Raw genomic sequence first — 9,015 nt, 5'->3', positions numbered from 1 at the left:
CCTTCAGAGAAGGTTATCCCGAACTCCTATGAGCGAGCCTTTTTCGGCGCGCGGTCCTCCACAGTCATCATCTCGATGTCCTGGTCATGGCGCAGAGTCCGAGCATATCGTTCTCTAGCCTTTCCGCTATTTCCCGCGAGGTGCGGGCCTCCACAGATGGTTAAGAGTGTTCCGGCTACGGGGGCAGGCTGTAACGGTGGCGAGCGTTGGCGTGTGGACGTCTGCTCGTTGCCACCTGGAGCTTCTCGTTGGGAAGTTCCCGAGGCCCGTACGTACCTTCTCAAGTGTCCTTGTCTAATAAGGAACTCGATTTCGTCTTTTAACTGGTTGCATTCATTGGTGTCATGTCCGTAGTCGTTATGGTAACGACAGAACTTGGTAGTGTCTCTTTTCGAAATGTCTTTTCGAATGGGCCCAGGTTTCTTGTAAGGCACACTAGAGCTTGTGGCCTGGTAGACCTCTCCCCGGGACTCGATGAGGGCAGTGTAGTTAGTGAACCTAGGTTCATAACGATTACCCTTGGCTCGTTTATTGTCAGAGGTGGAAGGCTCATTGTGCGGACGTTTTCCACCGTTCTTGCCATTACCATTGTTGCGCTTGTCGCCTTTGCCGTTGCCATCAGGTTTGGAACCGTTGGAGGCTTTGGCGGGTTCGGCGGCCTTCTTACCCTTGTCCGAGGGTTTTCCATCATCAGCAATGCCCTCTTCGAGCTTGATATACCGATCAGCTCAGTCCAAGAACTCCTGGGTAGTTCTAACCCCGTCTTTTCGGAGACTCTTCCATAGAGGAGAACGGCGCCTCACTCCTGCAGTTATAGCCATCATCTTTCCTTCGTCTTCGACGGTCTTTGCTCCAGCTGCTGCTCGGATAAAGCGCTGGATGTAGTCCTTCAGGGATTCTCCATCCTGCTGGCGGATTTCAACCAGCTGATTTGCTTCGGTTGGGTGCACACGCCCCGCATAGAATTATTCGTAGAACTCCCTTACGAACATTTCCCAGGAAACTATGCTTGCAGGGGGGAACTTAAAGAACCACTCCTGTGCTGCTTCAGAAAGTGTTGCAGGGAAGATCCTGCACCGAGCGTCTTCGGACACTTTCTGAATGTCCATCTGAATCTCAAATTTATTCACATGCGAGACTGGGTCCCCATATCCATCAAAGTTCGGGAGCGTAGGCATTTTGAACTTGCTGGGAGTTTCGGCATTAGCTATCCTCTGGACGAAAGGGGTACCTTTCCTCCTGTCGTGATCGATGTAAGAAGTCCTTCCTCCGACCAGTTGTTGCACAGCTTGATTGAGTGCGTCTATCTGGGCCTGCACTGCGGCAGGAATTGTGGTGGCCTCTGTGGCTGGGGGGACGTTCTCGCCGTGCCTTTCTCGACGATCGTTGAGTACATCTCTCAGGTCCTCCTCTCTTCTCTGTTGCTCGCTACCTCCGAGCCAGTTGAAGACATTATTTTGTTTAGGTTGCCCCCCAGCTTCTTGTCTATTCGGTTGGTCACCTTGAGGTACTTGGCTCCTGCTTTTACCTCCATTTCTGTTTCTCCCATTAGCATTGCCCTTGCCTGAGTCAGCCTCATTGTACCCATGACCATCTCTGAACCTTGACTGGCTGTGGTGAGACTGACTATTCCCTCTGTGACCGTCCCTGGCAGAAACACCTCGAGCGTTAGAGGGTGGCCTGCGCTGGTCGCGGTATCCCCGTGCATCGTTATGCCGTGGGGGTCCACGGACCGCAGAGCCTAATTCCGAGTCTCTCCTATTACCAGGAGGGTGGTGACCTCTGTTCGCTTGGTTTGGCCCATCATTTTCATGGCGTCTAGGACTACGAGGCTGACGCTCGGCCCTATTCTGCCTTTGCTGCGGGGGATTACCCCGAGCAGCCTGGGATGGTGGATTTGCCTCGGGGTCCAGTGGGACTTCGTCATGAGGCATCTGAGGCTACTCGGGCCTTTGCGGACTTGAAGGATGGATTGGTGGGCTAGGATTGGGACCCTTCTAGCCAACAACAAGGCTGCTTCGAGGGCGGCCATGGCCTCAGTCTGGCGGCGGTCCACCTCCGCTTGTCTCTCGCTCAACTCCGCCCGCTGACGGTCAAGCTCCTGCTGCTGTCGCGCCATCACTTCTGCGGCAGTCTCTTGATTGGCCCTCAGACTAGCCAATTCTTCTTGCAACGCGCCCAGGGTGCTCTTCAGTGTCGCATCGTCCATTTCCTCCTCTTCAAAATCTAGTTGCGGCTCATCTTCCGCCATGCTTGCGGGTGGAGGAGGAGGTGGCGAATTCGACGGTGCAGCGGCGGCAGTCTGGTCAGCTTTCCTTCCTGCTTTCGCCATTAGTTTTCTTAACAACAATGAATCGTCCTCTCAATGAAAGCACCAGAATGTTGACCCACGATTTGGCCAACTGACACAGAGTCAAAATATGAACGATATGGACGAATGTAAAGAGAATAATGTAATGACGAAAGTAAAGAAAACACAGTAATTTATAGTGGTTCGGCCCCAGGATCTGGTAATGACTTACGTCCACTCAGAATTATATTTATATGAAATCAGAAGTATGATCAGAGAACTTGGGTTCAATGAGTTTCAACACTTCTCACAAAACAATACAAATTTACTAGAAGAAATTCTATATCTCAATGATTCAGCTGCCAAAATTCCCTTCCCTTGAGCTATATCTTGCTATTTATAGGCTCATGGAGGGTTACAAAATATTGTTACGGATATTATCCCCCGAATAATGGGATATCCAGAAGATTGCGTGAGATAAATTCGGGATTCACAAAGATCTTCCCATAAATGTTGCCTTGCCAGCGGAACCACCGACCAGACTGGTCGTGGGAAAAACAGGCTTGTCCTGCTTCTGCTGTGTCACCTGGTCGATACTCTAGCAAACGCTGTCCAGGTATCAGCCACGTGTCAAGAGATTATCCGCCACATCACAAATGCTAATTTATTGGATAACAACATACAAACAGATAGATCAATAGTTCCAAAACAAAATCACACAGTTAGAGTTTCCATGAACTCTTCATCATCTTTCATGGCCTCAAATGTCTCAGACCTTAGACAAGCCTCAAAGTCAAAGCTTCCATCTTCAGTCCCAGCATAAACAGTCAACTTTCCTTCAGACTTGTTCCCAGGACCACTTCTCACAGCCACTGGTTTTCCCCAACCAAAGTCATTCCCATAAACATCGAACCTTGGTGAACTACCAGTCACTAGTAGATGAGACCAAATCTCATCGTTTTCTTGTGGTGGCAGTTTTGGGCTTTCGGCCCATTTCTTCAAGTACTCTTGGGCCTTCTCCCACGTCTGCGAAGCAACCTCAGTGTTCATCTGCAAAGCGGCCCAGCCCAATCCATTCTTCCCTACCAACTTTCCAACTGTGGTCTTCGCACACGCAGCCCTAATCGCATTCCCAAAATACCCTTCTGGTAATGGAGGCTCCATTCTCTGCCTGAGACCAACCGTGATGTAGTAGCTCACTTCCTGTTCGGGTTTGAAATTTCGGTTTCGGGTTATGGAGACCCAAAGGTGAGCCATGACCGCTTGAAGAGACGATATCTTGGTGGTTGTGGTGGGCGAGAAGTTAACCATCTCAGCGTTGACTTTTGCTTTGAGTTTGGCTATGGTTTCCTTTGAAAAACGAAACATTTTTTGCTTCAGTGATAATACTGGTTTGTTAGCACTAGGAAGAGCTACATCACGATCTGGGTTGAAAGGAACTCGAAATGGAAGATCAGTAGCCCTGTTGATGATGCCGTCGAAGAACTGATCGCAATCGAAAACGAGACGAATCGGGTCTAAAACGACGCCGTTGTCGCGAGAGATTCGAGACCAAGTGTTGAAGAAGAGCCAGAAGGTAGTACCATCCCCGACGCAGTGGTTCATGGAGAGCGCGACGAAAACGCCGTCAACTAACTCCGTTACTCGAGCTGCCAGCAACGGCTTCGAAACACCTTGGTAGTTGGAAACCTTGTTCATGGGAAAGAAGGAGTAAACGACGTCGTCTGGGATGTAGACCGGGTCGAGAACATCGGCCACTGTGAGGACGCCGTCAGAGGTGACGTGGTCGAACGAGGCACCGGCGCCGTTGCAGTCTAGGAAGAAAGATGTTGTGAGGCGAACGTCGTCGTTTTGGATCATTACAAGGCGACCCGTTAAGGGATAGAAGATTTCGAGTGCTTTGGAGAAGGTTGTTCTCAAGTGTTCGATCCATTGATCAGAGAAGGGTTGAGCTTGATGATGATCTGGTTTTGGGAGGAGAAGACCCTTTTGGATGTAATTATGTTGAATGAGTATTAGATCAGACTGAGTCAGCTCAACTCGTGAGATCCTTCTGGTCGATATGGACCCTTTCGACTCCATTTTTATGTCTCTGTGTATCTTAGTCGTCTATGGCATTGGAGGCTTTGTATTTTAAGAGTCATCATTAATTAATTAATTAATTGTGGAAAATTATAGAAAAAAACAAATCAATTATATTTTTTATTTGAAAAAAGAGTCAATTTTTTTTTCTTTGATGTAAAAGTTAGGGAGAGTTTACGTGCTCTGGTGCACTTCTTTTTTATTTTTATTATTTGGATTATTTTCTTGATTGTGTATTGTTATTATTTTGTAAAATCTTACAAATTTTAAAAAAAAATTAAATACTTTATAGGTGTCAAAAAAAAAAAAAAAGTTCAAACAAGCTACATTCCATGCATAAACAAAAAACACTGCAAATTATTTTAACTTTGTTTTCAGTATTTTCAATTATTCATAAATTTTTGAAAATATACAGAGTGTTTTAACCAATTATAATATCCACAATAATAAAAAAAATTATGCCAAAAATAATTCGGATACAGAAAAACAGAAAAAGGGTGCACCGGCAAATTGCACCGGCAAAGACCTACTTTCTTGTAGTGGTGGTACCAACTACTTCAAAAAAAAACCGTAGTATATTAAGGTAAAAAATAAAAAGCGTAGAGAAAACCTAATTTTTTCGTGGAGCCTTTAGTTACAAATTTGTAACTAAAAAGTTATCACTAAATAATAACAATTTTAGTAGCGACCCTCCAAATTAATATAATTATTAATGAATAAATATTAACCTACTTATTAAATACAATAACCTAGTATTAAAATATGTATCTGTGTTTGGTGGTTTAAAAATAAGTTATAAGAATATTAATTTAATTTGGTGAGATTAATTTGGTGAAATCCCAATGTAACCCCAAGATCAGTCCACATTAATATTAATAAAATAGAGGACCTAATATACTATAAAACCCAAAAGTATAAATAGTGCTTTAATTAATTTGTAATTCTTTTTTTCTGTCCTCACCTTTTTTCTTTTTTTGAATGGAATCCTCACCTTTTTTTCTAAATAAATTTCTATAAAAAAAATAAAAAATTCTCCATACATTTTTATTTTGTTAAGTACAAATTATGAATTAACAAAGAATTGAAAAGGCTTAATTTAAAGTAGTAATGTAAATATGTTGCTTTGTTGAAAAATATATCAATTTTTTATATACTAAAAAAATTCCTAAATTAAAAAAAAACATCATTTAATATATAGTAATCCATTAATGCTCAGCAAAATAAAATTGTGATCGAATATATAGTAACAAAAAAATTATCAATACTTGAAATTAAGGTAATTGGAACTTGTCATTATAGTTTTCGAGAAATCAAAGTTGTCATTTCACATCGGAGGATTGCGGTAGTGACCAACAACACAAGAAGGTGACATACGATGATTATTGGTGCAATTTAATATGAGATCTCACATATTTTAATTTAATAAGTATTATGAGATATCACTAACTATTTAACGTGCTATCTATTGTGGTGTCGAATACCTTAATATGCCAAATAACAACACTATTCACGTATACGTACAAACTGATCGATCAATATCCAAAACAAAATCACATAGTTAGAGTTTCCATGAACTCTTCATCATCTTTCATGGCCTCAAATGTCTCAGACCTTAAACAAGCCTCAAACTCAAAGCCTCCATCTTCAGTCCCAGCATAAACAGTCAACTTTCCTTCAGACTTGTTCCCAGGACCACTTCTCACAGCCACTGGTTTTCCCCACCCAAAGTCATTCCCATAAACATCGAACCTTGGTGAACTACCAGTCACTAGTAGATGAGACCAAATCTCATCGTTTTCTTGGGGTACCAGTTTTGGGCTTTCGGCCCATTTCTTCAAGTACTCTTGGGCCTTCTCCCATGTCTGCGAAGCAACCTCAGTGTTCATCTGCAAAGCGGCCCAGCCCAATCCATTCTTCCCTACCAACTTTCCAACTGTGGTCTTCGCACACGCAGCCATAATCGCATTCCCAAAATACCCTTCTGGTAATGGCGGCTCCGCTCTCTGCCTGAGACCAACCGTGATGAAGTAGCTCACTTCCTGTTCGGGTTTGAGATTTCGGTTTCGGGTAATGGAGACCCAAAGGTGAGCCATGACCGCTTGAAGAGACGATATCTTGGTGGTCATGGTGGGCGAATAGTCAACCATCTGAGCGTTGACTTTTGCTTTGAGTTTGGCTATGGTTTCCTTTGAAAAACGAAACATCATTTGCTTCAGTGATAATACTGGCTTGTTAACACTAGGAAGAGCTACACGATCTGGATTGAAAGGAACTCGAAATGGAAGATCAGTAGCCCTGTTGATGATGCCGTCGAAGAACTGATCGCGATCGAAAACGAGTCGAATCGGGTCTAAATCGACGCCGTTGTCGCGAGAGATTCGAGACCAAGTGTTGAAGAAAAGCCAGAAGGTAGTACCATCCCCGACGCAGTGGTTCATGGAGAGAGCTACGAAAACGCCGTCAACTAACTCCGTTACTCGAGCTGCCAGCAACGGCTTCGAAACACCTTGGTAGTTGGAAACCTTGTTCATGGGAAAGAAGGAGTAAACGACGTCGTCTGGGATGTAGACCGGGTCGAGAACATCGGCCACTGTGAGGACGCCGTCAGAGGTGACGTGGTCGAACGAGGCACCGGCGCCGTTGCAGTCTAGGAAGAAAGATGTTGTGAGGCGAACGTCGTCGTTTTGGATCATTACAAGGCGACCCGTTAAGGGATAGAAGATTTCGAGTGCTTTGGAGAAGGTTGTTCTCAAGCGTTGGATCCATTGATTAGAGAAGGGTTGAGCTTGATGATGATCTGGTTTTGGGAGGAGAAGACCCTTTTGGATGTAATTATGTTGAATGAGTATTAGGTCAGACTGAGTCAGCTCAACTCGTGAGATCCTTCTGGTCGATATGGACCCTTTCGACTCCATTTTTATGTCTCTGTGTATCTTAGTCGTCTATGGCATTGGAGGCTTTATATTTTAAGAGTCATCATTAATTAATTAATTAATTGTGGAAAATTATAGAAAAAAACAAATCAATTATATTTTTTATTTGAAAAAAGAGTCAATTTGTTTTACTTTGATATAAAAGTTAGGGAGAGTTTACGTGCTCTGGTGCACTTCTTTTTTATTTTTATTATTTGGATTATTTTCTTGATTGTGTATTGTTATTATTTTGTAAATTCTTACAAATTTAAAAAAAAAATTAAATACTTTATAGGTGTAAAAAAAAATGGTTCAAACAAGCTACATTCCACGCATAAACAAAAAACAATCATATGTGCTGTAAATTATTTTAACTTTGTTTTCAGTATTTTCAATTATTCATAATTTTTTGAAAATGTACAGAGTATTTTAACCAACTACAATATACATAATCATAAAAAAAAATTATGCCAAAAATAATTCGGATACTGAAAAACAGAAAAAGAGTGCACCATAGAGTGCACCCTAACCTCTCCCTAAAATTTATTTTAGAACTCAATTTACAAATTTCTCATTAATTTTTACTCATATATAAACTTATTTATTTTATAACTCTAATTTTACTCACACAAAGTAAGAGCTATAAAATATATGCGCTTATGTGTATGAGTAAAAATTGTTGAGAAATTAGTAAATTGAGTTATAAATAAGTGTCTTATTATATTAAAGGAAAAAAAATCGGCTAAAGGTATTTATGATAACTCTACAAAATAAAATTATTTTATTATATTTTATAATTAAGCTGATTATTACCTATTTCTTGAGTTTTGAGTTTATTCGTTTTATTTTAATTTTATAGATTTTTTTGAGTATTTTTATAGTTGTTTTATTGCACTACATTGAATTTAAATTATTTATAATTTTATTGTTTAAATTGTGTTTTGTGTTTCTTTTATTTTTTCTTAATTAGTATGTTTCACTTTAGGGAAAAAAAACTATAAAAGAAAGGAAAACTGAAAACCAAAAAAAAAAAGTTGCATTTGTGTAAAGAAAAAGATAAAAGAAATGAAGCATTTGAGCACAAAGTGAGAGTCTAGCCCATTCTCTCTTTTTTTTCTCCTCCATGGGTCCCATTGAGCCGCAACTTCTCTAGCCGAGCCAAGTCCAAGCCGTGCCTGAAGTCAAAGTCAAAGAGCATCAAAAATAAAATACAAAGTAATTAGTGGGTAAATCCTTATCTTCTGTAATCATGTTTGTAGTAAAAGTCTCTCTAGTTAGTATTTTGGTGCGTAAGTAGTCCCTATCGTTAACATAGTAACTGTTTCACATGTCCATTCCAGATTGGATTAAAAATTATATTACATAAAGACTTAAGCGCTACACTTTCGATTATATAAAGATTTTTGCGGCACATATCCATATTTCATGTTATCATATTTTAATTCACTACATTTATGTTTTATCAATAATTTCACTTCTAATTATATAAATATATTTTTTTATCTTTTTACCATTTTATAGTTTAATTGAATATTTAAATAAATTAATAATGATCAATAATACATGTTTATTAATTTATAATATAATAATGATATATGTTAATTAATTGATCTTTATATAATACTATAAAATGGTAAAAAAATAATATATTGTAATTCATTTATTTAATGTATAGATCAATTAATTAAAATATATCATTATTATAATATAAATTAATAAACATGTATTATT

General features: G+C 40.3%; 2 protein-coding genes across 2 annotated transcripts; both read right to left on the bottom strand.

The window, feature by feature from the left end:
• Positions 1–2,506: 2,506 nt before the first annotated feature.
• Positions 2,507–4,599, bottom strand: LOC133829653 (uncharacterized acetyltransferase At3g50280-like). The gene has a single exon (XM_062259396.1). The coding sequence runs from the start codon at positions 4,370–4,372 to the stop codon at positions 3,005–3,007; it is 1,368 nt and encodes a 455-aa protein (XP_062115380.1). The 5' UTR covers positions 4,373–4,599; the 3' UTR covers positions 2,507–3,004.
• A 1,185-nt stretch (positions 4,600–5,784) lies between these two features.
• Positions 5,785–7,302, bottom strand: LOC133829652 (uncharacterized acetyltransferase At3g50280-like). The gene has a single exon (XM_062259395.1). It carries the CDS (start codon positions 7,285–7,287, stop codon positions 5,923–5,925), a length of 1,365 nt encoding a protein of 454 aa, XP_062115379.1. The 5' UTR covers positions 7,288–7,302; the 3' UTR covers positions 5,785–5,922.
• Between the last annotated feature and the right edge of the window lie 1,713 nt (positions 7,303–9,015).

Source organism: Humulus lupulus, chromosome 4 (assembly GCF_963169125.1).
Source record: "Humulus lupulus chromosome 4, drHumLupu1.1, whole genome shotgun sequence".
Taxonomy (NCBI): domain Eukaryota; kingdom Viridiplantae; phylum Streptophyta; class Magnoliopsida; order Rosales; family Cannabaceae; genus Humulus; species Humulus lupulus.
This window is presented reverse-complemented; position numbering and strand designations above follow the sequence as displayed.